Source organism: Nothobranchius furzeri, chromosome 13, assembly GCF_043380555.1.
Source record: "Nothobranchius furzeri strain GRZ-AD chromosome 13, NfurGRZ-RIMD1, whole genome shotgun sequence".
Taxonomy (NCBI): Eukaryota; Metazoa; Chordata; class Actinopteri; order Cyprinodontiformes; family Nothobranchiidae; genus Nothobranchius; species Nothobranchius furzeri.
This window is the reverse complement of record NC_091753.1, coordinates 21,241,880-21,269,751: the sequence shown is the minus strand read 5'-3', so window position 1 is coordinate 21,269,751 and position 27,872 is coordinate 21,241,880. Positions and strand designations below refer to the sequence as shown.

The 27,872-nt window shown below is 43.1% G+C and overlaps 2 protein-coding genes and 1 long non-coding RNA gene across 3 annotated transcripts; 2 read left to right on the top strand and 1 right to left on the bottom strand.

Moving 5' to 3' along the window:
* Positions 1-895: 895 nt before the first annotated feature.
* On the top strand, positions 896-20,825 carry pou2af2 (POU class 2 homeobox associating factor 2). Its single transcript, XM_070543390.1, has 5 exons — positions 896-1,081; positions 2,037-2,137; positions 9,625-9,664; positions 9,972-10,276; positions 19,465-20,825. Exons 1-5 carry the CDS (start codon positions 1,072-1,074, stop codon positions 19,900-19,902), a joined length of 894 nt encoding a protein of 297 aa, XP_070399491.1. The 5' UTR covers positions 896-1,071; the 3' UTR covers positions 19,903-20,825.
* Positions 20,826-21,309: 484 nt separating this feature from the next.
* On the bottom strand, positions 21,310-23,710 carry LOC139062471 (uncharacterized). Its single transcript, XR_011516013.1, has 2 exons — positions 23,580-23,710; positions 21,310-22,456 (listed from the first exon to the last, which is right to left on the bottom strand). It is a non-coding gene; the product is annotated as an uncharacterized lncRNA (long non-coding RNA).
* Positions 23,711-24,739: 1,029 nt separating this feature from the next.
* On the top strand, positions 24,740-26,344 carry linc.pou2af1 (lnc RNA pou2af1). The gene is made up of 2 exons (XM_054742915.2): positions 24,740-24,904; positions 25,369-26,344. Exons 1-2 carry the CDS (start codon positions 24,740-24,742, stop codon positions 25,708-25,710), a joined length of 507 nt encoding a protein of 168 aa, XP_054598890.2. The 3' UTR covers positions 25,711-26,344.
* The last annotated feature ends 1,528 nt before the right edge of the window (positions 26,345-27,872 follow it).

Sequence of the window (27,872 nt, the reverse complement as noted above, 5' to 3'; positions counted from 1 at the left end):
TATTGGACAAACCTCTCAGTTTGTCTCAGTGAGCTAATAATAAACAGAGGCAGCTGCTGCAGGACACACCTTGGTATTTGCGTTCTCATTAGTATTATTAGCTACCAGGATGACCTATCAATGATCAGATCACGCATGGCATTAGCAGGAATAAAGCTTCTGCCGACTTCTCGGTAATCCAATTTTCTTTCTTTTTACTGTCAGAGCTGACAGCATGCAAATCCAAGCTGGAATAAGTAGTTCCAATTTAATGTTCAGCTAGTTTATCTCTGTGGTGCTGCTGTAGTTGTGAAATCACCTGTGACAAAATGTGACCAGGCTCGGTTTTTATCACGTAGGACACCGTGGATCGGTCACTCACATATGTTACACCATGACACGCTGGGTTTCAGGCAGAAAACAATTAAAAAGCCATCTGTAAGTTTCGTTAGACTGTTTAGTGAAACATGCCCCCAGCTATTCTAGCTCCTCCTTTAATCACAAAGCTGGATCCACTCATTTGGTTTTACTTGGCTCTAAGTGTTTTAGACAACTTCAAGAAAACACATTTGAGAGAAAGAAAAAGGTGCTTAATCTTAAAAATGTATGCCTTTTGTCACATCCGAATTATTGTCAGCCTATTAAAAAAACCAGTAGGAACCATCCCAAACAAACATCTGAAGGTGGAAGCAGCATTTCCTTTCATTTCTGTAACTGAGTTGGAGCCAAAGGAAGAGTGAGAAGAAGCTTCTCGGCTCCATTTTCATTTCGCTGATGCTCTCAACCCCTAATCTTGACTGCAGATGCAAATAGTCTAAAAAACGTCCCCACCAAATATTTGCATTTAAACAAATAGATAAAAGGTCATTTTGAAAAGCTTTCTCCTCACGACTGCAGAGTGAGGTGGCATGTTCCACGAGTGCCTGCCCTCCTGACAGTGTGGTTAAAGCTCTGTAAGTGGCACGCCACTCAGTATGGTGCTGCTCTGTGGGACTGATACTGTAGGCAAATAGAGCAGAGAGAGAACAGAACGGCCTCTGTGTGTGTGTGTGTGTGTATGTGCGTGTGTATGTGTGTGTGTCCCTCAGCATCATGGACACAGGTAAGTCATCATTCCTACTCATGCTCTTCTATTTTCCTTGCTAGTATTGTTTATAAAATACTTTTTAAAATGTTTGCTTATTTTATAATTAATGTAGACATGCTTTTACTTTGAAAAGTAAAAATATAATTGTTCTGTTTTTAATATTTTGCTTTTTGGGATTATTTGAATCCAGTTGTGGAGAGGAACCCCATCAGCAGCTGCAAGTCTAAATATTTATTTAATTTTAAAAAAATTATATAAAAAAATAAAAGGTTCTGAGTAGAGCTTAAATTGATTTCTGTTATTTAAACCAATTTTATTTTGGAACATTTATTATAGCATCCATCAAACAATGAACAAACGTCCTAAATGACAGTTTGATAAAAATAAAAATCACTATAGATAAATAAATGCAACGTTCCATACTTCATTCCTCTTGCTTCTGTAAAAATTTTCGCCTCATCTAAAATATCCATTTAAAAGGCTTTTACATATTGTTTTTTGCATGCAATATCCGTTTGCATGATAAAGTTTGCATTTTCATTGAGTTTGCAGCATTACTTCCCAGGAATGTCCCCAAATCACACCTGCACCAAAGTGAGATTTATACACATCAGCTGCAAATATTATAAAAGTTCAACTTTTTAAATTGATTTATATTTCTTAAAATATTTTTTGTCCGTAAATCACTTTTTTCCAGAGTTTAGCTGCTATTATGTTTACAGTAAATATTTGTAGTTAATTACCACTTTTTAGCAGTTCATTTGCACTGACCAAACCAGAGGATATTTCCATGACATTTACACACAGTCCCAAAGAGTAGTTCAGCTATATGCATAAAACTGTGAAGCATTCAAATGAACTCACATTTGTGGGGATGGATGAAAATTTGTATGATGTTGAGCTACGGGTGAAACGGTTTCTGGATTTGTGTTGTGTCCTGAATCCCCGACTGCTTCTCTTTTCTTTCCAGAATACGCTAAGCGAGTGTACCAAGGTGTCCGAGTCAAGCACACAGTCAAAGACCTGCTGGCGGAGAAGCGATCACGACAGACAAACGGGCCCAGATACAACGTAAGCATCATCTCTCCTCCGTCTCTCCCCACTTCTTTTTTCTTTCAAACCAAACATTGTAGCCACAGTTGACATTCTGTCCATTCACAATTAAGGGCTTGCTTTTAAAAGTCTCTGTTTACATTTTGTGTTGTTTTGTGCTCCGACGAGCCGGTGGTTGATCTATTGACCACCTGTACTTGCCTCTCCCCTCACCACCCCTTCTGTCTCTGCTGCCCTCAAGCACTTGTAAAGCCCGTCTGTAAATAGCTGAGCACACTGTAGGTAGCTGCAGACAAAGTGCAGGGTCCCATCATTACCTCACAAAGGGATCTTTGCACAATGCATGCAATGCCAATAGCCAGATCTCCCAAAAACTCCCTGGAGGTGGAGGTGGGGGTGGGGTGGGAGGACAGGCAGCATAGAGGAGGCAGAAAATGGGTTGATGAGGAGTCACACTATGCAAAGTTTGATCCTCACACACCTGCCAGCCGATATTGTGCTCTGCTGTGAGCAGGCTCCAAACAAACCTCCTATTGTTGTCACACACACACGCACACACACACGCACACAATAACGTAAATACTTACACATACACAGTCAGAGAAATCTGACGGCGTTTTATACGTCTGCATGCACGAGCAAGACTGGCTTTTCATCACAGCAAACTTGCTGTCAAAAGGCTTTTTCAGGCCAGTATTTACTCTGTTTTCTGTGTGGAGGCTTCATTGTCCCCTCCAGATATACAAGCTGCTCACCATGCAGGTAAACAGGGATTAGGTGGGAGTCCCTAAAAGAAGAAACCAGGCAATGTGATTATTATGAAATGTCCAGCTGTTGATTTGATGGAGAGGTTTGTAACTTGAGCAGAAAGCTGATAGAGGAACGTTCTTAGAGGGAGAACAGTCTTGTGTCAAAGCTGTGAGGTTTTATTTCTACACATTTTCTGAAGGCAGAGGATTAAATAAGCTATGGGGCTGACTGAGTTACCTTCTTGTCTAAAGCTTGGTTTATGCTTGACGCATTCACTTTCCGCTTGGTGATGCGGCTCGCGGATGGAACGCGCTTCACAACTCGCAGCGTTTATGGTTCATGCGGCTCGTCTCTGCGGTGAGCCAATATTCTCCAAAAGTGTAGGGGGCAGCATGGAGCTCTACAGCTTGCATCCAGCACTACACCATAGTAGAGGTAGAAATTACTGTTGTTTACAACATGGCATTTCAGCATTTTTAACAGCGTCCTCATCTTTTCCGACAGTACGAGCTACCGTAAATCCTCTAATACAGGCCCGGGCCTGTATTTGACTCAAGCTCATCAAGCTCCAGGCCTTTATTGGAAGGAGGGCCAGTATTAGAGGCAGGCCTCTATTTCTATTTGAGCAAAATGAACTAATGGTTCGCTGGAGTTTTTGACAATTAAAATTGCGCCCACATTTTCAAAGTTAAACACATTTCTTTTAACAACGGTAGTTTCTGCTTCAGCCCTCTCCCCCCTCCCCCTGCGCAGCGGCTGCAAACTCACTGATGAGCCTGCAGCCTCTTGGAGTTCCTGCTGCTCTAAACATTAAAATAATTATTTCATTTTCTGTTCCTCACTTCTGATTACCTTCAATGGTGTCTGTTTGTTGAAACAGCAGGTACAAAAACTAACTTGTTTTTATTTGACTATTTTTCTGTCCTGCCTGTTTATTATCTTCCTGCATCTCCTCTTAATCCTAAAGAGAAACTGCTACCTGGGTTCATATATATTCACCTTATGAGTTACCTTTGAACTGCAGTTCTAAAAGATCTACCGACCGCAAAAACAGCGGAGCGCTCGCTGTTTGGCGGCCGTATCAGTGATCAGTGCGTCGGAGGACAAGGTGATGCCCGCAGCGTCCCGCTCCACAGCATGCAGCGAAACGCATCAGGCGCAAATAAAAGACAGAAAACATTAAAGGAAATGAACTGACATGAACGATCACGTTTTAAATTAGTTTTTGAGGTGGCGACACCTGATTGTTACTGTGGCCGTGCTCAGGAGGCAGATCTACCGACCGCGAAAACAGCTGAGCGCTCCCTGCTTGCCGGCCGCAACAGTGATCAGTTGATGCGCCCCGCTCCACAGCAGCGATACACATCAGGCGCAAATAAAAGACAGAAAACATTAAAGGAAATGAACCGACATGAACGATCGCGTGTCAGTACCTACGGTCCGGCACAGCGCGTTGCTGATCACAGAGAATGTGATCATACCATAATTCAATAGGGAGCGTGGTTTCACAGACGCGGAAGTGAGAGCGTCGGTGAAACGCCAGCTGCTCTAGGAAACCCCCGAGCGTTCGAGCGTCAACGAAGTGACACGGAAATGCCGGGCTTTCCAGAAGTAAGTAAGATAACTTACTATGAGCTGATAGTTCCTTGGATTGATTGGTAGGTTGGAAACTCTGATCATGAATCTGAAGAAACGATGACTGAGTGGTGAGCTGGAAAGGCGACTTCCGTTTATAGCCGCCGTTTGTGACGTAGGTGCGACGTGGAGGGAATCCCCGCGAGGGGCATGCTGGGAGTCCCTACTTCGCGGATTTTCACCTATCGCGGCCAGGTCTGGAACGCATCTACCACGATAAACGAGGGATTACTGTAGTTCATACACCCCCTACTGCTGCTCTCCAGAGTGTTCTGCAGCATAATCAGCACGTTCTCTTTGAACTTGATAGTGTAATGACCTGGCTGGGGTTGTAAGCCAAGTGCATTCTGGGTATTGTGTTATATGTGTTTCCTATCGTTCTGCTAGTTCCTATGTGCTGATTTGCGTGTTGTGTGAGTGTTCTGTAAGCCACAGGGAAGGTGATGTGCGTTCTGTGGAGCAGGTTGAATTAGCATGGTTAACTGACACCGTGACTCTGTGTGGTAGGAGCGTGATAGAGGATCGTGTCTGTAGCGTTACAAAGCTTTGAAGAAAAAGCCTAATAAAGGTCTGCGTGAACCTCTACTGCCTCCTGCTGGTTGATTTGGGTACTATAATCCTGCCGCTGGGGCGCTCATACTTGCTTGTTACCACATTCCATGGTCCATTCCATCCGGCCACAATAAGAGACCGGCTATTATTTACTTCCGCTGACTCCGACACCGACCAAAACTGGAGACCCGGCCTTTAATTGAATATCGGCCTGTATTAGAGGATTTACGGTATTTCTCTCCAAGAATTATTAACAACATGTTGATCACGGTGATCTCTGAGAGCTGAATCATACAAATGTCTGTATTTACGAACCTCTGCCATACTAGTTCTTGCCAGTCCGCCATGTTTTTCCGCGTCTGTCCGTCCGCGTGGTTAGAAATTTTCCGAGGTGCGCGTTGCGGAAATTCTGGGCCGTGCGGAGGCGCGGTGGAGGGGCGTGGTTGTTAAAATGAAGCAAAATGAGGCAATTTTTCCGTGCGGACCTCGCGGACGCGTCAAGCATAAACCAACCTTTAAGCTGACATGTGGAGTCCCAAGTGAGGGTGAGGAAGTGTCATGGAGTGCACAGTGCTGCAACTCCTTGCTGCACCGTCCCAGGTTCAACACCTTGACTGTTGAGTTTACATGCTTTCTTTAAAGTAATCATGTTAGGTTAATAAGTTTGTCTGTTTGTCCCTGACTTGGACCGATGACCTGAGCAGGAGTAGCTCTGCCTCTTAGAAACGGGAGAGGTGATCCTGAGGAGGAGGGATGGATCAGACATGAAACATAAATACAGAAGCTCTGAAGTAATAAACTAACAACACTGTTGTTTTTGTTGCTGCCTTTTTATGTAGAACACACACACACACACACACACACACACACACAGTAGCCTGGGGCAGGCTAACAGAAGCGAGACTGCCACATAATCGGCACCATCGGCCCCTCTGACCACCGTTCGTGTCTTGCCCAAGGACACAACTGACAAATGGAGCCTGGGTTTCAATCAGCAACCCACCAGGAGTGAAGTCCTCACAAATGAAGCTGCTATTCCATTTAAACAAAAAAATAATCTGTTTTAAAAAGTAGTTAAACATTTTCCTGAAATGGCCATTTAGGCTACTTCATTTTTCATGACCATATAAACCTCTGCCTGCTGCCTTTGAGGACCTGTTGAGTCTCTCAGGATGGAGCAGAGAATCATCTCTAAACGGTGACCTCACTAACGACTAAGTCAGGCTTTCTAGTTGTCTCCATCTGTATTCCTTCAGACTGCTATTTCCATTATGAACCGTTTTTGGTGTTTGAATGTTTAATACACCAGAATTACTTCAACGGACGATCAAACCAAAAAACTCATTTAAAATAGGTTAGGTTGAAAAAAGAGTCGTAAATAAATAAACCCTGAAAAAGCTTCAGACAGTCTAGAGAGATGCTGGTTAGAAGTTCATCAGGAACAAGATGTTTATAAGATAAATTGTGAAAACAGGCTGTAATGCAGAATTATTATTATTATTATTATTATTATTATTATTATTATTATTATTAATGCTGTTGCATTGGCACATCATATCTTGATTTAACTGTTTAACCTTGTAGCCTCACCTCGAGAATGCCTTCGATTACTTCTAGGCAGATACGTGATGTTGGGAGACAAACGTTGATATTTGCTCAAATCAAACTGCATAAACAACATTAAATGGTGTCTACATCAAATGGAAGCTCGGCTCACAGAGATTGATAAAAACTCTGATACAATAGCTGTTTATGGACGATGCTTGAAGAGCTAATAATGACCAAAGGCTACAGTAACTAAAGCCGCCCTTGTCCTCATGTTACTCGCTACCATCTTTTATAACAGGGAATAAAAAGGCCATTGAGCATCAGCCAACGCTGACCACAGAGCAATCACGCTCATGTTGAGACACGAACAGCTACAGTGAACTCACAAAGATGTCCCACTTGAGCCGGTTACCCCGTCTAACCAGGTGTGCTGCTATTACAGCACAGTGATGCCTAAATGTTATGAGGAGTTTTTGTGGTCTATGTCTCTTAACAGTTAAGCAGAAATGATATTAAATTAGGATCTTTGGTTGTGAGTTGAGAAAAAAAGTGTTGTAATTTAAAACCAATCTCAATTAATGGAAAGAAACGATTAAATTAACAGAATAAATCATATCTGTATAAATAATAAAAAATAAACAGACATATTGAAGCTGATATTGTCTTTTTTAAAAGCTAACACAAATAAGTGTAACACAGTCCTGAATACAGATTGGAAATCTTTTTTTGTCCAGTTTTGTAAAACAAAATTGTGTAACTCGATACAACAAGTACTTTGCATAGGAAGGAAGCGCTTTTTTGTGTGAAACATGGGTAAATAAATCCATCACCATGATACTGCAACCCACAATTTCACCACACACGACACACACACACACACACACACACACACACACACACACACACACACACACACACACACACACACACACACACAAACATGCACTCACACTAACACATGTGCAATTGCACACTAACATGTACACAAACTTAAGCTCACACACACAAACACACACACTTAACCCCCCCAGACACACACACACTCACAAACACACACGCACACACACACGCACACACACACATGCACGCACACACACTCACACATATGCACGCATGGATGCACGCGCACACACACACACTCACACACACACACACACAAACATGCACTCACACTAACACATGTGCAATTGCACACTAACATGTACACAAACTTAAGCTCACACACACAAACACACACACTTAACCCCCCCAGACACACACACACTCACAAACACACACGCACACACACACGCACACACACACATGCACGCACACACACTCACACATATGCACGCATGGATGCACGCGCACACACACACACTCACACACACACACACACACACACACACACACACACACACACACACACTCACAAACACACACGCACACACACACATGCACACACTCACAAACACACACACACACTGACAAACATACACACACGTTTACACACACATACACATGCACACACACACGCATGCACGCACACACACACACAATTACAAACACACACACACACACACACATATACACACACACACACGCACACACACACACGCACGCACACACACTCACACATATGCACGCATGGATGCACGCACACACACACGCACTCACACACATGCACACACTCACAAACACACACACACTGACAAACATACACACACGTATACACACACACACACACACACACACACACACACACACACAAACACATATTATCTGACTGAGCTTGAGCTCGCTGATTTTCATACACAGCCTTCGGAGATGCACTGAGCCATACCTGGGGCACATGAGGAAGTCTTGGCGTGGGCAAATCACATTCAAATTCTGCCCTCAAAATTTGCCTGCGTCCCAGCCGACACAGGCTTAATATCAACTCTTTCATGTTAGCAGTATGCAAACCAGCCTGTCGTTCTGTCCTGCAGGACCGTGTGTGTGTCCTGCAGGACCGTGTGTGTGTCCTGCAGGATGTCTGCACACAGGTCACCGCCACTTTGCACGAATCTCTTTCTGCTTTGTTCTGGTGAGGATCATTAGGGCTTCTGCAGCCTGATCCAGTGACCAACCCAACCTTTTAATAATGGTCTCAACTTGTTGTCCCCCAGAAATAACAGGAAGCCAGAGTGAATGAGACTTTGAGGGCCACTGTTAAGTTTGTTCTGTCTGAACTCTAAAAGCTCATTTTTAGTTAAGAATCTATCAATTAGTCCAACATTCTTACATACGGTTTAATGCTGGATATTCCTATTTGGCTCATTAGCACCACTAGTGTTTGGACTTGGAATTGCATCTACCTGATTATCACCAAAGGACAGATGAGTGACAGGACAAGAGCACTTCAGAGGGCCAATCAGATTTCAGCAAGGGGCCAATGCCTCTGTGGCCTCGTCCCTAGAACCAACAGTGCCTAAGGGATTAATAAAGTCAGTCTGAGTCTGAAGTTATGAAGATTCAATTCAATTTTATTTATACAGCGCCAAATCACGACAAGAGTCATCTCAAGGCACTTCACATAATAAACACACCGCAAGATGAAAAGAGATCGTGTAGACAACAGGTTTAGAAAGAATAAAAAAAACATATCTCAGTTAATAAAGTCATATGGTGTAGAACAGGGGTATTCAGTTCCGGTCCTGGAGGTCTGGTAACCAGCACGTTTTAGTTTTAACTGTGTTTCAACACACCTGATTTCAATCAGTAGGTGGTTAACAGGCTTCTACAGAGCCTGACGAGCTGCTGCACAGGCGATTCAAGTGTGTTGAATCAGAGAAACCACCAAAACGTGCTGGATACTGGACCTCCAGGACTGGAATGGAATACCCCTGATGTAGAAGGAACCATAACCGTGATCCAAGCATTGAAACTTGAACATTTCCTCCAGAATATTGTGACATTCTGGCTGCTGGGTTTACGTCTATATGCTAAAATCCAACTGACTTAAAATTGAATGAATCTGAATTGTTGTGTCTTCCTAACAGGGAGGATCTACCACCCCACCTTCATTTGTTCAGATGCCAGGTGAGTTTCAGAAGAACAAAGACTCATTATTGTTAAAACACGTTTAAATCCAAACTGGTTTTGTCATTGGTTACACTTTGTTAAATTTCTCTGTTGAAAAGTTGCATCATGGTTTTAAAATCTTAGCTTTGGTATTTGGACTGAATTGAAACAGGTCACACTAAAGCCAGAAAATCAGATATTTACATTTTTTACAACTTCTAAAAAAGAACCCGATCTTTAAAAGGTTGAGGACACGCTGAAGGAGCATGGATGAAGTGAAAATGTAGGTTGTCAGTAATCCTTACTGTCTCATGTTATCCAACAGGAACACACGTGCTACCCAGCTACTACAGCATGAGACGTTCCTTCTTATCCGACACAGACTTCTGCCCGTCCACTAAGCAGTTCCCCCCTGATGTTTATTCTTCCACTCTTGGAGGGAAACCTCTGGGCTGTGAATCTTCTGCCATGACTAGCTACTCCTCCCTCATCGACAGCTACTACCCAGAAACCTTTGGGGATTACCGCAGCGCCGCCACCTTTTCCAGCTCTGGAAGTTCATTTCTGCCCTCGTCGGCCATATCGTCCCTGTTGCCACCTTTCAGTGGAGAATCATCACATTTATATCTGGTAGGGCTCAAGAAAACTCCCTTTAAAGCCTGAAAAATATATATATTTTAAAATCTAGTAACCTTTAGCATCTGGTGTTTATGTATTGGCTAAGTGAATGTGTTTTATTTTACTATATAGTTAAAAAACATAAATAAAATTGGCCATTTCCACTTGTAGAACCCCACCAGAGGGCAGTGGACATGTACTAGATGTGGCAGGTTTCTGATGAAGACACTAATCCTGATACTTCGTGTGAATCCTTTAAGGCTTGATGTGGTCTAATGTGGATTTAGAACAAAGAGTTAAATAATGAAAATCTTGCAGAAGTGAGTTAAGTACAGAGGTCAGAGGTCATGATACTCAGTGTGGGCTCTAAGGCTGCTCAACCTTCTGCCTGAGGAAAGGGGCACGAATAGAGTAGAGTCCATTATTAAGTTCCTTGTTCTAGTTCTGCTTGTGTAAGAGGCCGTCAGACCAGCTCACACACCAGACTGTAATGTTCGGACACTCTCCACCCCGCACTAGTAAAAAGAAATGAACACAGCAGCAGTGAGTCCTGCTTCACTCAACTTCACTGTCAAATAGACTAATTGGTGGAACGTGTCAGTCGTATACACACTGCATGGCCAAAAGAAAACTCACCAAATAAAAGTTCACATACTCTCATATTTTTACAATTTCTAATATTTTATTAATATGAACCAACCATCTTTACCTTTGATTACACACACATTCTCTGTGGCGTTGTTTCGATAAGCTTCTGCAATGTCACCAGACTTATCTCCATCCAGTGTTGCATTAATGTTCCACCAAGATCTTGCATTGATGATGGTGGAGTCTGACCGCCGCACAAAGCCTTCTCCAGCACATCCCAAAGATTCTCAATGGGGTTAAGGTCTGTACTCTGTGGTGGCCAATCCATGTGTGAAAATGACGTCTCATGCTCCCTGAACCACTCTTTCACTGTCTGAGCTCGATGAATCCTGACATTGTCATCTTAGAATATGGCCGTTCCATCAGAGAAGATGGAATAACCTGGTCATTCAGTGTATTCAGGTAGTCAGCTGACCTCATTCTTGGAGCACATCCTGTTGCTGAACCAAATGCAGCAAGCCCAGATCATAGTACTGCCCCCACAGGCTTGTACAGTAGGCACTAGGCATGATGGGTGCATCACTTCATCTGCCTCTCTTCTTACCCTGATGCTCCCATTAATCTGGAACAGGGTCCATCTGGACTCATTAGACCAGTTTTTAATAATGCGTTGGACAGTTCTTAACCCAGTTTTAGTCGTTTCTGCATCTCCTTAGATGTTTTCTCTGCTTGATACATGCCAATGATCTGACCCTTCTGAAACAGACTAACATCTTTTCCACGACCACCAGATGTGTCTTTCCACATAGTTGTTTAAGAAATGAGAAGCAGCTCATTGCACCAGCTGGGTTAAATAACAGCTGAAATTAACTAATTATCCAATATGACGCGTGTACCTAATTGCTTAGTTAAATCTAGGTGGAGACTTTTACTGGGCTGGGCAGTGTGTGTGTGTGTGTGTGTGTGTGTGTGTGTGTGTGTGTGTGTGTGTGTGTGTGTGTGTGTGTGCGTGTGTGTGTGTGTGTGTGTGTGTGTGTGTGTGTGTGTGTGTGTGTGTGGCTAAAAGAACAAGATAAAATAAGTAAAATATAACTTGATAAAAATTAGCTAAATTGTCTAAAAATATGGCTAGCTCATATGCTGAGCCCCCCGCCACTGTATAGAAGTGAGTCTTCTTCCGACTCTTAAACACCAGCAGTGAGGGTGCTTGTTTGGCCATTCCATAGCTTGGGGGCCAAAACTGAGAAAGCCCATCCTCCTCTAGTCGAGCATTTTACTCTTGGAACAAATAGTAAGTTTTGCTGTGATGACCTAAGCACACGAGATGGTTTGTATCGGGTGAGTAAGTCAGACAGATAACTTGGAGTACAGTACTGCAGAGACTTAAAAACAAAAACAAGTATCTTGAACTGAACTCTGAACTATAATGGAAGCCAGTGCAGATTGGCCAATGCAGGTGTGATGTGTTCCCTGTTTCTGGTGCTGATCAGGAATCTAGCAGCAGCGTTTTGTGCAAGCTGAAGCCGAGCAAGTGCAGCCTTGCTAACTCCAGAGTAAAGGGAGTTGCAATAGTCTAGAAGATAAGTAATAAAAGCATGGACTACGGTCTCCAGATGAGCTTGTGACACTAACGGCTTGATCTTTGATTTGCGGCGAAGATGGAAAAAGCAAGAGCACACTACTTCATTTATATCAGTCTAGCTTTAGAGATCCAACGATCTTTACACACAGATCAGTGACTGGCTCCTTTTTAAATGGGGGGACAAAGAGAAGTCAACATCCTGATTAGAAGCATAACTTGCGCTTGGACTTAAAACAATTACCTCTGTTTGGCCCTCATTAAAAAGTAAGAAGATGGAGGCCATCCATGATCTAACTTCATCTAGGCGATCCAGTAGTGACTTGATTCTGGCTGTAGAACAGTGTCTCAAGGGAAGCCAGGACACAAGGTCAGAGGGGAGTTAACATCAACTCCCCATACAGAGATTGAGTACAAAGCACCAATAAGTGAAACTCTGAATGAGGCAGCAACTGACCTGAGAGATAGAATAATGGCGCGAATAACCACCAAGCAACCCCGACGCCAACTACAATTGCTGAGTGATGTACCATCATCCTTTGTGGATGGTGTCACGGCCCTGTTCTGATCTCCTCAATTCTCGCCCACCTCAGTCCCAATCCAGCCTCATAACTCCAATTCCAGCCTTCATTCCCCTCACTCCACCTTCCAGACTCCAGTTCCCACCATGTACATCCCCGGACTTCTGGTCCACTTAACATTTCCCGGGCTTTTTCAGGAAGTCTAAATCACTAATCAGGGCTCAGTCATTGTTTCTTCCTGGAACCTTGTCCGGATTTATCTGACCACATCTGTTTCCTGACCAGACCAACTGAATCATTCAGCCTGTCTACTTCCTGTAAGTCTGTTCCTTTATTCTGGAACCGCAGCACGCTCTCGTCTCCTTTCAAGCTGCGCGCCACGATTACTATATTCACACCCAGTGCCATTCACTCTGCGCTTGGGTCATAACACCACTCCATATCCAAACTCACGCTACTGTCTGCTCAGTCCTAGCCAGATCCTGACGAAGCACTGAGAATGATTACTAACCAGACCCGGCGCCAAGGACTTCACCTGGAGGGGCAGTGGGTTTTTCTGGGGGGGGCCCAGTAATAAACCGTGTTTTTTTCAACCCCTTTGCATGTTTATAATCTGTCTGGTGGACATTACATACATATACTTCCGGGTCAAATCCGTCATTTTGTGTCACCAACTTGTTCTACATAACTAACTGAAAAGCTAAGATTCTTCATTGTTTTATTCCGATTATGTATGCCAATCAAAGATGCAATCAAAACTTAAGACAAAGTAACCAATTTTACTGAACCAATACTTGCAACTCACCGTTCTTAGCTGCGCCTGCGCACCACAGTCACCATCTCAAAACAATCCTAATGTCCAGTTAATGTTCTCCAATAACGTACTTAGTCCAAATGTCTTCTTCCAAATCCTGCCCTGCAGCTTGATACCTTAGTAAATTCTTTTTTTTGCACGTATTTCTCATAATGTTTACATCACAAATACTAGTTAGCATCAGGTTAGCATGCTACTTCTTGGCTGCGTGCTTCTTCTTCTGGGTAAACATTGACTTGGTGCGTTACTGCTACCAGCTGGTAAGAAGTGTAACCTAGGTCTTCTAAACAATATTTAGAAAATCTAGTGTTTTCTTTCTAAAAAAGAGAACAGACAACCCTGTATTTAAGATGGTTCAAAAACAGTTTCAACTTTAATATGCGTTTTAAAACATTTGAATAAAAAGGACAGCAGACACCTCTGAATTCAAAATGGTAACAAAGAGTTTGATGAGGAATGAGAACTAAACTGTCTGCAGGGGAAACAGTATGCTGCATCTGTTTTCACTGAATACTCCAACCATGTTCTATTTTGGTACCATGATGAAGAAAAACTGCATTTTTTCCCAGAGAAAAGTCGAACTGGATAATTTTCCAGGCGCACCTGATTAGGCTTATCCACCCCGAGGTCATCTGAACAGCGATTTATGTTGGTGCTGCTGCCACTCGGTGGCGCAATTGCCTGCTGAGACTGTGCTGGAGGCACGGAGAGAGGAGGAACAGAAGTGCTTGTAGCTGCAACTTCTGACTGCACTGGCCTTTTTGATGATGCGTCATCCCTGCTTGTGCTAGCATTGTTTATCTGTTTGCTAAACCAAGCTCTGATATCCATTTTAGCAAGCTACTGTACCAAAGCGTCTTCTTCTACTGCATCTAAAACTGTCGATTAGTAACCTAGAGCGCCCTCTGTTGATCGTCTCGAGCCAATACATTTGCATGCGGTGCTGTAATCTGTCCTGGGCGGGCCAGATCGGCAAATGGGCGGGCTGGGCCCACCCAGGCCCGGCCTTGACGCCGGGCCTGATTACTACAACCACCACTCCTCCTCTGTTTAATTCTGCACAGAGAAAGAGTCTGGTAATTCTCCTATTCAAATAACTCCACCCCCTGAGAATTCTAACCGAGCCAATCAGCACCATGCGCAGAGTACATTTGGTTACTCAAAGGCAGAGAGGCACTTGAGGGGCAGGACTAGCCAGCTCAAAAATAACCAGTCAGAAAAAAGACGGAAATGCCGACTGTATCGTGCAACGCTGTATTTTTTAGCTGTAGTCAAAAATGGCATCTGGCGACAGCGCAAACATCTTTCTTTAGAAGAAAAGCTTTTAGCGCTTCTACTTGTTGTGGTTTTAAAAACATGTTCAAGTCACTTAGAACAAAGGAAAGATCCGCAGCGAACTCCACTTCAGTCGCCATGTTTAAGAGAAACTCAGTGTTGTGGTGTGTGACGTACTCTACTCAGCGCTGATTGGTTCAGCTAGAATTCTCAGGGGGTGGGGCTTTTTGAATAGGAGAGTTCCCAGACCCTTTCTCTGTGCAGAATTAAACAGAGGAGGAGTCTGGCAATAAGCTAGAAACACATACCCCAGATTTTAAGACATGGAAGCTCCTAACCATGCATGGAGGGTTCCATCCCAAGTCCAGCACCCTAAGCGTAAGGAAGGAGGCTGAGGACTAGTGATTGTGAGAGCCACTGTCTAAGATTAAACATCAAAGATCCATAAGTACATCAAGGATAATTGTCCATCAGATGAAATGCTTAGTGAATGTCTCAGACAACGGCCAACAGAGGAGGAGGTGCTGGATATACCATCGTGGGAAGACAAACCCCTACATGGGACGTACCACCGACATATAACTGAAGTGGCTGATATCAAGGAATCCTACCAATGGCTAGAAAGAGCTGGGGTCTCATTAATCAAACATTGCATAGAATCTTTACTAAAACCCTACTTAAGCTCAGCAAAAAAAAATTACTTACTCCAGGTAGGTTTGTGATCTATCAAACAGGGAGTACGCACAGCTGCACGCAATCTCTGCTTCATAAATCAGAGACGAACGAGAATGTTTCTCAGCTGCTTTTTAGTCACATCCCGCCCTCACCACGCCCACTTACTGCCATAAATGGTCAATGCAAACTGCCTTGTAGATCTCATGCATATTCATAAGCCAGCTCCTTGCAGCATTTCGGTCACGACCGCAGATCAAGGAAGCGCTATTTCAAAAGCAGAAGTTGAGGTACTTGTGGGTGAGGTGGAGAAATTAAAGGAAGTGCTTTTGCAACACAAATAAGAGAAAATCCGGAGGGGCACAGCGTTGCTGAAGCCGTCAATGCTGAGTTCTTCAGAGATCTGTGGCGGATATTAAAAAAATGGTCCAATCGGGATTCAATCCCCAGACTCCCAGATGAAAGTCAGGCGCGCTAACCAGTCAGCCAAACGGAGATCTCCCTGGTCCAAGTAGGCAGGGCGCATGATCAATTGGGTCAAAGTGACAGGACACACACTGTCACATGACAGTCTGTCTCAATCTGTCCCCCTGCTGATATTCTGCATTCCGTATTCTGCGCTTCAGGCTGTGTGAGTGTGCGTGTGTGTGCGTGTGTGTGTGCATGTGGGGGGTCTTGTTTTGTGTGAAAATGAAGCGGTACAAGTGATAATGCTGCAGGATTTCACAATTGTATCCTTCTCAGCTGCAGCACTGCAGGTACTCTCCATGTCCAGCATGTGCGTAAGTCAACTTAAAGTTGCGCACATTTTTCCGCACATTTTTCTGCTACTTTTTTTTCATAAATCCCAAAGTTTGCGTGGAAAGTTGCTCACGCAGTTTTCCGACCCCGTTTTGTGCGTAAGCAAACTTGATAAATGAGGCCCCTGGTTTGAAGGACAGCACAGAGGCGCTCATCATGGCAGCACAGGAACAGGCCCTGGACACCAGAGCAACAGAGGCCAAGATCTACCACACCAGACAAGGGCCAAGGTGTAGGCTATGCAGAGAGGCCCCTGAGACAATCCATCACATAACTGCAAGGTGTAGCAACCAAGTGGCTGGCACCGTGTACAGAAACATCTATGGACTGGAAGCCACAAGGTCAAAGTGGGTAACACCCCGAGGTGGTTGAGAACGAGGGAGCCAAGCTTCTGTGGGACTTCCAGATCCAGACCAACCAAATGGTGATGGCGAACCAAGCGGACATTGTGGTGGTGAACAAACAACAGAGAAAAGCTGTTGTGGTTGATGTGGCAATACCAAGTGATAAAACATAGAGAAAAGGGAACACGAGAAACTAGAGTCTCAAAGAAGAACTTGAGAAATCCTGGAGAGTGAAGACATCAGTGGTGCCCGTGGACACTGGGGCACTTGGGGCAGTAACCCTGAAACTGGAGGAGTGGCTAAAACAGATCCCAGGAAAAACATCAGACATCTCAGTCCAGAATTATGCAGCTCTAGGAACAGCTAAGAAACCGCAGAACCCTCAAGCTCCCAGGCCTCTAGCAGAGGACTCGAGCTTGGAAAGATGAGACCGCCCGTGGATGGTGAGATGGGATTTTTTTTTTATTATATATAGAGAGAGATACAGATATGGATATAGATAGATATATTGTTGACAGGTACTTCCCATTATTTCCTAGAAACAGCACATCAACAGACTAACTCTGTGTTGACAATCGTGCTCACCTTTATGAACAAGGACACTGTTTGTGTGTGTGTGTGTGTGTGTGTGTGTGTGTGTGTGTGTGTGTGTGTGTGAGTGAGTGTGTGTGTGTGTGTGTGTGTGTGTGTGTGTGTGTGTGTGTGTGTGTGTGTGTGTGTGTGAGTGAGTGTGTGTGTGTGTGTGTGTGTGTGTGTGTGTGTGTGTGTGTGTGTGTGTGTGTGTGTGCGAGTGCGAGTGTGAGAGCGTGTGCGAGTGCGAGTGTGTGTGTGTGTGTGTGTGTGTGTGTGTGTGTGTGTGTGCGAGTGCGAGTGTGAGAGCGTGTGCGAGTGCGAGTGTGTGTGTGTGTGTGTGTGTGTGTGTGTGTGTGTGTGCGAGTGCGAGTGTGAGAGCGTGTGCGAGTGCGAGTGCGAGTGTGTGTGTGTGTGTGTGTGTGTGTGTGTGTGTGTGTGTGTGTGTGTGTGTGTTTGTTTAAAAAGCCTAACTAAAACATGGAATGTTTGTGTGCAGCAATTGAGAGATAGAGCAGATCGTCTCTATGTGGACTGAAACTGTCAGTGTGAGCTGCTGCTGTTGCACTCAGAGACTCAGGACTCATCCTGCATCAGACTGTTTTATATGTAATCTATGTGTGAAAACAATGAATAAAGACTATTACAAATTATTTTCCAGAAAACAATTTTATTTAGGTTCTTTTACATTTCAACTGCTGTACTGTCCTTACGAGTTTATAAAACTGAATAATCACAGATACCTTTTGTTTTTGCCTCCATTGATACGAGCTGAAGTGAAAGATCTCTGACTGCTTCTATGTGCTCAAAAGGCCTCTTTCTCTCAAATGTTGTTTACAGTCTGGGTTAATCAGAACCCCCTCACTGAGATAATCCACCAAGATGCTGATTAGACAGAATGACCGTACATGTCCTAGACTGGTCGTAATATTAAGTCATTCTTAGTTGTGCTGGTTTGCTGATGTGGGGTTATGGTATGTGCAGGATGCATTTTACACAAAAACATTTTGAATGCACAGAAATAGAATAGAATAGAATAGAATAGAATAGAATAGAATAGAATAGACTTTACTAATCCCACAGTGGGGAAATTCACTTGTTACAGCAGCACTTACACAAAAGGAAGAGATAAATAATAATAAGTTTATAGGTAAACACACACTAAACTATTAATGTAACCTTCAACCCCTAAAAACAACACATAAAAAAGGAAACTTGGGTTTCCAGAACTTCGCGACATACTGTAAGGGACACAGACATACTAATATGCACCTGGTACTGTACAAGTATTGAACACAGACATAAAATTGCATGTTAGTATGTAACAGGATAATGCCAGTACTAGTTAAACTGTGAAGTTATACATTCTTAATGCAGAGGGGAGGAAATGACCTACGAAAGCATTGTTTTACATCTCGAAAGTGTCGCTCTGCAGCTAATGGAGCTGTCCGTGGCCTCCGCAGTGATCCTGAGACTCATTGTTGTGCCATTCATCCACAACCATCACCCCATGTTGCAGCAGGATAATGCACAGCTCCATATTGTAAGGATCTGTACCCAGTTCCTGGAAACATCCCAGCTCTTGCATGGCCAGCCTACACACTGGTCATGTTACCCTTTGAGCATGTTTGAGAAGTTCAGGGTCGGCATATGTACGACAGCGTGTTCATAACCAGCAACCACCATCAATAACCTGACCGTGTCTGATCTAAGGATGTGTGATGCTCGGTGTGAGGCAAATGGTGAACACAACCAGATACCCACTGTTCTTGAGCCACACAAACACAGCAAAGATGATAAACAGAGTCTCAGCAGTTCAGTGGGTAAATGCAAACAGACATGTCTGTCTTCTGTGGAAAAGTTCATAATAACTAGACAGAATGCCCATAAAACTGCACGCTGTGAAAACCAGACATGCATCATAAAAGTAAATAATCTGGTCATAAAAGATCTCCTGTGGGTGAGTGTTGTGTCATCTAATGAGGAAACGAACAAGTGAATAATGTTTCCTCTCTGCTCATTTTTTTCTGCTTCAGAGGGACTCGTGGGAGCAGTCTGGTCCTGAGCCAGTGTCCCAGGTTGAAGCTCTTTGTCCAGAAGGCCTGGCCCCTGTCAGCGTCCCCCCCTCGATGCCCAGCCCGGAACCCCCAGGCAGCCCCTCCCAGTACCCCTCACCCAGCCGTGGTTCCTCCATGGTCCCCTCAGCCAGCAGCCAGTCCTACACTCTTCACCCCCTGGAGGATGTCCACTACCACCCTCTAACCTCCAGCAGCCCCTACTCTGTGCCTTCCTCCTCCTTCCCCTGCCCCCCCTACATGAGCAGTCCTGTCAGTGACCTGGTGTCCAAGATGGTGGCGGAGGAGGTGTCCGAAGGCCACGGCAGCCTCCCTACCAGCACCGAGGCCCACTCGTCCTGGGGCAAGGAGGACGGAGTGAGCGCATGGTCACCCTATGAGATCCGGAGGGCTTACTGACTGCTTCAAACGACAGAGAAGAGAAAACTTCACAGACATTAAAACAAAGGCAGCACACACCCGCTCTCTGAGAGGCCCTTTGGTGGACAAAGCTTTGCTTTTTTCCTCATGAGTCTATTCTTTGGTGTGTTGATAAAACAGCATCACCAGCTGACCAACACCACCAGCTGGTGATAGAGCAAAGACACGGAGATGAGTCGGTTTTGAAAGACACGGACACCGTGGCGCTGAAACACAACCAAAAGTACTCAAGATTGAATAAAAGACTGAAACTAAAACAAAAATATTAAAGAATGAAGTAAACAATCCACTATTATCGTGTCTGAACTGAGGGTTAAAGGTCATGTGACTATGCTGCCTTTTGAAGACAAACTCTATTTTATATCTGCTTTTTATTGTAACACATAGACAGAAATCTGATACTGAATAGAGTTTTTGGTCTCTCGTTTTTAAAATCTCACTTTATCCGTGACCTACAGACAGATCCTGTAACAGATTCTCCAGAATCAGGACAAAATGCTGTTAGTGTTTAGAAAAACGGAATAAAACAGATTTTATCCTTTATACTGGAACTGCAGGTCAGCATTTTGTTGTGGACACGATTAAAGGGGAACGGGAGAAGTTTGATCATTCGTTTGGTTTTAAATTATAAAAAGTTAAAGAAAATGACTTTAATATTCTAATTTAACCTCTAATAACATCAATAACCCCTTTGGTGGTTTAACACATTAAGCATTTAGATCTCAGACCTCCACAGCTCTTAACTATACGCTGATATTTATTTAAAGATTTGTGTGTTCTCTGAGTTCTTGTGCATTTATATTGTGTGGAGTTTCTTTTCCCTTCTTTATATCAAGTTGTCACCTAAATATTTGAGGCATGTTTCTTTGATCAAAGTCTGTTTTGTCTGGTCTCTGCAGCATAACGGGTTTAAACATCACAACAAACGCTGCATGTCTTAACAATGTTAGACAGGGGCAAACGTCCAAAGTCTGGTCTTATGTAGAGCGGTCTGTTGATCCCTGGTACTCGTGCATTACCATGTTTTAATCTCATTGTTTATTGGATTTCATTTTTTAAATAAAATAAGTAAAACACATTTTAACCTGGAACTTTAATTGACCAAGTAAAGCCTCTTTTGGGTAAAATCAGCTTCAGAATCCAGGAGATGTTTTTGTCCAGCAGATGGCGCCGCTGAGCTGCCAGAGGAGCCTGCGCCCAGGAGGAGCAGCCGCGAGTCGGGAAAACTTCGGGAGGACAGGAGACAAAGAAACATATACATGGAATAATCTGAATCAAACGTAATAAGCTAGTCGTGTGCAAAAATATAATAACATGGCAGGAATAAACACAAATATATAAAAAAATGTTCTTTTGCTGAGTGGAAAAAATAATAAACAACTAATAGTTCTTTAATAACGTTTATTAAAATGTTTTAATTAATAAGTGGGAGTTAATTCTGCATTTCGGGTTACAAGAAGACTTTAAGATGACTCGGTGACATAAGAGTTAAACATAAATCACACGTTTAGTTTATTCACATTATTATTTCATCAGATTTTATTTATATCATTAAAAATATTCTCTAAAGGGGTCAATACAAAGTTATTCATTATAAATAACTATTATTTAAAAAAGTTAGAACCAAATCTAAAGGAATTAATAATCTGATTAAAAAAATATAAATAGCTAAATTCATAAAGCACAGCTGAATGTTCTCAGTGGTGAGGATGAGAAATTATTAATTATTATTTTCCTTTTAAACAACTTTAAAGCTTTATTCCTGCGCTGTGCTACTGATTTACCTGCAGCCTGCTGCAGCAGGTGAGAGCACCTGGGACCTGCTGAAGGCCTGCAAAGATGGCCGCCGATCTTTGCCACGCCCCCTTCTAACCCACTTTAATGCGTTTTATCCGTTTTTAAAAGTTACTATATATTATAGCCTGAATGGTTAATGTCTATACTTTACCCATAACCGTCTAATAGTAGATTTAGGGTGAAAATCGCTCCTAAAGCTGCGTAAACGACGCATCCGGAGCTGCAGGGTTTATTATGGGCTGTGATGCTGTGATGTGGCAAAAGGAGGATAAAACTGATAAAAGTGTGATTTTTTAAGGGCAAACTATAAAATACTAACATATATCATTAAAGTAGGGCTTATACAATGTCTATGCGTAGTAAATTTTACAAAAAAATTGATTTGTGAGAGTTGCTTCTGAATATTCAAATTGTAAGTAACGCGCAATCAAATCATTGTCAAATCATTGAGTTCTAGGGGTTTTAAATAGTAGGGATGGAGGAAGAAAATCTCAAACTAATATGTCCCCAGCTATTTTACAATATTGTTGGAGACTCTGACCCCACTGAAACACATTTGTGTTGAAGTTTTTGGAGACTTTTGCTCAAATTTCATTCTTGGCCATTTTGCTGAGGCAGAAAAGAACGTTGTGAGTTCCAGAAGTCCTCTTCAGGGATCTTCTTCTCTTCTTAGCCAACATGTCTGGTAAGTTTAATCCCGGATTTTCTTCAGATAATATTTTTTGACATTTTTGTCCTGTTAAACAGAGAGAGAAAAAAGAAAAGTATTATAAATATAATGTTTGGAGATTGTGACTAGACTTGCTGGAGTCAGCATGGACGTGCTGGGTCTATTTCCCTTCAGATGCCCGCTTGTCTTGCACTTTTAAAACATTTATAGAATCACTTACGGATTTCTTATAAGCTTTTTATTTAAACTAAAACTATTTTTATTTATTTATAATCTTTTCCTGCTGATAGGAGCCTCTGGCCACTCGGGTTTGTGGAACTTTCTTGTTGAGATTTACTGACTATTACTGGGTTTACAGTACGTTTAGTTCTTATGAACTGACGCACCTCAGGACTTGTAGATGTTCGTTTCGCAGACATTTTTTGATCAGGTGTTTTGCCACTGGTGGTAAGATTTAAGACTTAGGCGCTCTGCCCGGACTGCTTGTGCGTAACAGGGCGTTTGAGTGGGATGTGTCTGTTTGGGATTTTAGCCCACCATTCTCCACATTTAACACAAACTACACTGAAGCATTTAACTATATGAATATTTATCAGATAAGGCTTTCAGAGCCGAGCCTTCTCCTCTAATCAAATCGTATTTTCCACTCCTGAGTCCACACTAATTTACGCCTTTAGGCCCAAATTACGCGCACCAATGCGGAGCGCTCTTGTGGACTCTTTAACAGTTTCATGAATAAAAACCCACCTAATTGTTTTCCGAATAATTTCGCTGCTCTGATGACTGTCGCTCATTTAAAGATCGGGGCAGGGTGATTTGGTTAGATTGACAGAAGAGAATAGTTTGGGGCTTTGACTGTAAATAATCCAGACATGAAACAATGGCAACAACTTTTGATCACTAATCTGATGTTTTTAAAGTCGGATCTGGTGCTAAAATAATAAATAAATAAAAACGTACGCTGCTCTGCCCAAACTTCACTGACGGTAAAACCCAACACCTCTGCAGGTTTGACTTCTTTTTATGAGCCCATCTTAGTTCTGAATGACGGAAGCCTTCAGATAATGTGTTAGTGAGATTTACGCGGCTGCAGGGGGATAATCCAGCTCCACCAAACAACCCTAGACGCGTTTAAACTCGTCATCGTTAAAAACGTTCCGCGCACGTTTGTGATCAGAAGTATACTTACTGTCGCGCATTTCTCTTATTCCTTGTCGCCCTGACCTGGATTCGGGAGATCGTTGGAGCGAAAGAAAGCAGATGTGTGGAAGGAATCGCGGAGCTCTGTGATGCCGCTCGTAAACGCGGTCAGGAAATAGCCGCAGTGCGCAAGGAGCGCCGGAGAGCCTTTACGCACGGCGGGCTCTGAACGCTCCGTGCAGTTTCTGAACATTTCATGATGAAATAACTTTTTCGTAGCTAATTTCTTTTACTGGATGACGAGATTTATTCCCATAACATCAAATATGTGTGATTTTCGGGGTGTGGTGCAGCCGGGACCTTTGTTCTCTGGGTGTTTGGTGAACGGAACAGGAATTCTCCTGTCTATGCAGAAAAACCAAGAGTGTACCAGGGCGTCCGAGTGAAGACCACGGTCAAAGAGCTACTGCAGAGGCACCGAGCCCGGGAGGCAAGCAGCAAGAAACTCCAAACGGTAACCAGTCCCCCCACTTTTACCCTGTTGACGCAAACTGTTTCACTGCCCTTGTAAAAATAACAAATCAAATCATAACCAGCTTTATTCTCTGATCCATCCTCAGGTTTATCTGGAGCTCAAGGAGCTTTGCGCGTCCACTTTTTCCAGTAAGTCCAGCCTCATTATCACCAGAATATCCGCATCTCCAGCCAGTCTGACCTAAGCAAATCACACGCGGCTGCATGTCTGCGATGCACGATTTGCAAACACCATTTCAGAATTTGCATGACCCATTCACCGATCCAAATTAAAGCTGCAGTCATCTCCAACAACCAATTCACCCAAAACCAAGCAGAGCCCTGCTGAAACGCATCCCAGCGAGGAGACAGGCTGCAACCTGCCCTGACCTCTGCAACAAGATCCCATCGCGACAACAGAAAGAAAGGCTCCAGGAATGCAGCCGTGGTTTCTCATTAACAGCTCCGAGCCAAAACACATTCTCACACCAACCCAGAGCTCACTAACTACCTGTTTGTCCCAAACCGGAAGAAATCTGCTTATCTCTGTCATTTACTCAAATCTGCAATAATATTTTAAATCTCTTCCTGCCAGGTCGGAACGAGGACCCCTCTTTCACCGTGACCCCCACCAGCACGTGCAGCGGAGGCTCACGACCCCCCTTCCAAACTCCTGACGTCTCGTGCAGCCTTCAGATGCAGGTTGACACGTTTAACGACGTGCAGCAGCAGTTCGGGGACGTGGTGTGTCCCAGTTACAATCCCAGCTACAACACCTCCCTGCCTTCGCTCCCCACGTCCTCCCCGCTGCCCTGGAGCCAAGGGCTCTCCTCAGATGCAGACTTCTACGGACACGGCATGGTAGGTTCCAGCTCCACTGTAAAAATGTCCTTTAATTTAATTTAATTTAATTTAATTTAATTTTATTTTATTTTATTTTATTTTATTTTATTTTATTTTATTTTATTTTATTTACCTATGTATTTTATTTATTTATTTATTTATTTTGTTAAGAAAGTGGACGAATGTGGTCCCTTGGTGCAACTTTTATATTAACTAAAATTCCTCCAAACTTCCATTTATTTTCCTGTCAAAAAATAAAATATTACTTTACTGATTTAAATGATTAGAGAACAAAAAAAATCTTGACTTGATTGCATAAATTTGAAAATCTGTATTAAAATAACATTTTGTCTTTTTTCTTTATTATTGAACCCAACCAGAGGCTACAACCACTCATAGAACAACACAGAAACATCAAAGAGCTCTATTTTGCTGATAGGACATCTGCAGACATGTCCTTTTAATTACTCTTCTTCCTCCAGGCTGTCTGCTCCTCATCGGAGTCTCTGACTCTCTGCAACCCCATGGATCCCAACAGCTACTCTCCACAGGACTCGTTCTCCTCCTCCTCTTCCTCGTGCTACGACTCACCCACCAGGATGGAGTCCAGCTACCACAGCTTCCCCTCAGACCCCTACCACCACCACCAGCAGCTCTACAACCCCCATCAGAACTATATGTCCAGCTGCCAGCAGGAGAGCCTCTCTGGCCCTGAATACACACCTTACTACAACACCTCGGACTATCCCAGCGCCTACCCTGTGATGGAGAGCTATAGGAAGGATTTCCCAGGGAGCCCTGAGATGTGTTATAATGTGCTATGATACACAATATTACAGCTGCAGTATTACGTTGTGTCCTGACTGTAAATATGATTTTGCAGCATTTCCTAAGGTCTGCTTGGCATTTCAGTTTGTGCTCTGACTGACTTCTGCTGATTTTGAGGACCTCGTTGTTGTTTCAGGAATGCACAGAAAAGTATTTTTGTATGATTTTTTACAACCTAGATTTATTTTCATATCAATGTTTGCTGATGTTCAAAACAAAAGTGTGTGATTAAAAGCACAGGCAGGTAAAAGTTTGTGTTTCTGTCTGTGTGGTGGAAATATTAATAAATGAATCGACTCCTGCATGTCCAGGGTGACAAGTGCCAGGCGTCCTCATGGAGATGCCTTCCTCCCATTCTGTCTGAAAAGGTAAACAAATGAAAATACTTCATCACCTTCACTCTTTAACTGCTTCAGGAAGCATAAAATACCAAGATTAAGGCTGTATTTAGTCTAATAATAGACTCACTTTGCTTTTTGAACAAACCCCTAAGCTCCAAGAAAAGAAAAATAAAACATTCCTTTGGCATGTTTATTTATTTTTTTGTTCAGTTTCAACAAATGTCGCGTTATAATGCAGGGCAATCATAATGTAAAAATAATTAACTTAATATTAAAGTTAATACAATTATATGCAAATCATGTTGAGCCTTTTTTGAAACAGCTCCATATTTTATAGACATTTTTAATTAAATCATTGCATGCTTTGATGAGACATTGGGACTCTACCGGGCGCTGTATAAAAACCATGTTTTCTTATCTACCAGGTGTGTGTTTTCTTGTTCTGTCTTGTCTTAAAAACCTTAAAGGATACCAAACTGATATTTTAACAGTTGGCGTTGACCTGCACAGATAAAACAGGAGCTGGTAAAACAAAAAGTGGTGGCATCTGTGGAAATAGTTTTATCATTAGTTCCCTCACGGTCATGTTCCCAGACTCTGATGGACATAAAGTTCCCTCTCACTGAACACTGATGCCTTACTTTAGGTTTTGTTTGAGGGAGCTCAGCTGAACTTTTGGGTTGATTCATAGAAACACGATCAAACCCGGATTTGTTGAACCTAGAAAAAAGTCAGAATGAAGAAATAATCAAAGCCTGATGTTTGACTAAAAAGTTTAAGAGAATGTTTATGTGATTTAGACCTGTTTCAATATTTTGTTAGTTTTATTCTCAGCTTTCTTTATGAAACTGTCATAAAATTCTGACTTTTAAGATTTCTTTATTACATTTATTTTTGCTCCTAAAGTTTCCGGAATGTTAAAAATGCGCGGAAACATTCCATTTTCATTCCTCATTGTTTCATTTAAAAGCCAAATGTTGGATCAGCTGCTCTGGAGGATTCAATTCGAAGCGTTTCAACATGGTTGAGAACAGATCACCTGACAGCAGCGGCGACGGCTCAGGTGAAAGACGCCAAGGGCTCTCAACACGATCAGATCATGTCTGTACTTGAGCTGTTTAATAAAATGAAACAAGGCACTGGAGATTAATGCTGAAAGGACTTAAATGAAAATAATAATTAGCAGTTTACACAGCTGGAACGGTCTCTTTCTGAAGAAATAACACAATCATGGTGTTCAGTCTCAGACATGGATTAAACTGTCAACACCATGATCACTAAACGAAATTTTGCTTTGAATGTTGATTCAAAACGATGAAACCGCCACAGGCTAAATGATAGTGCTTATGTTTTTAAGCCTAAACTAACGGAGAGGTATTGTGGGGGGTCAAACCTGCAACCAAACAGAGTGGGATCATCAGAAAGGTCAGGACTCTCAGGAGCTTGAGAGCAAGGCCTTCTAGCCAGCAGCTACTATCATACTGTCATGACTTGCGGGAGGCGTCTAACCCAAGACAAGCATAATCAACACGGGACTCAGGAGGTAAGTAAAAATAAAGTATTTTATTTGGAGAACGGGAACTAAAGGTGCACTGAACGTCCAGCGAGTAGGATGCCGTGAGGCGTTAGTCCGGAGTTTGAGCTCAGCGAGCAGCGGGGCAGGTGATGAGCTGAGGTGAGCGAGGGCGGGGGTCCAGCGGAGCGGGGATGGTGAGGAAGCGGAGAGGAGAGGAGCATGAGCCGTGGAGGAGGATGGGACGTGGTCCTGAAGATCCGGGGTTCTCGGCGGAGTAGGTGAAGGAGATGATGGTAATCCT

Bases quoted from the DNA above. Each gene is read 5' to 3' on its own strand.
- linc.pou2af1 (XM_054742915.2), top strand. From the start codon at position 24,740: ATGCAGGTTGACACGTTTAACGACGTGCAGCAGCAGTTCGGGGACGTG. The intron at 24,905-25,368 runs GTAGGTTCCAGC...TTCTTCCTCCAG, and splicing joins ACTTCTACGGACACGGCATG to GCTGTCTGCTCCTCATCGGA.
- pou2af2 (XM_070543390.1), top strand. The intron at 9,665-9,971 runs GTGAGTTTCAGA...GTTATCCAACAG, and splicing joins TTCATTTGTTCAGATGCCAG to GAACACACGTGCTACCCAGC. The intron at 10,277-19,464 runs GTAGGGCTCAAG...TTTCTGCTTCAG, and splicing joins AATCATCACATTTATATCTG to AGGGACTCGTGGGAGCAGTC.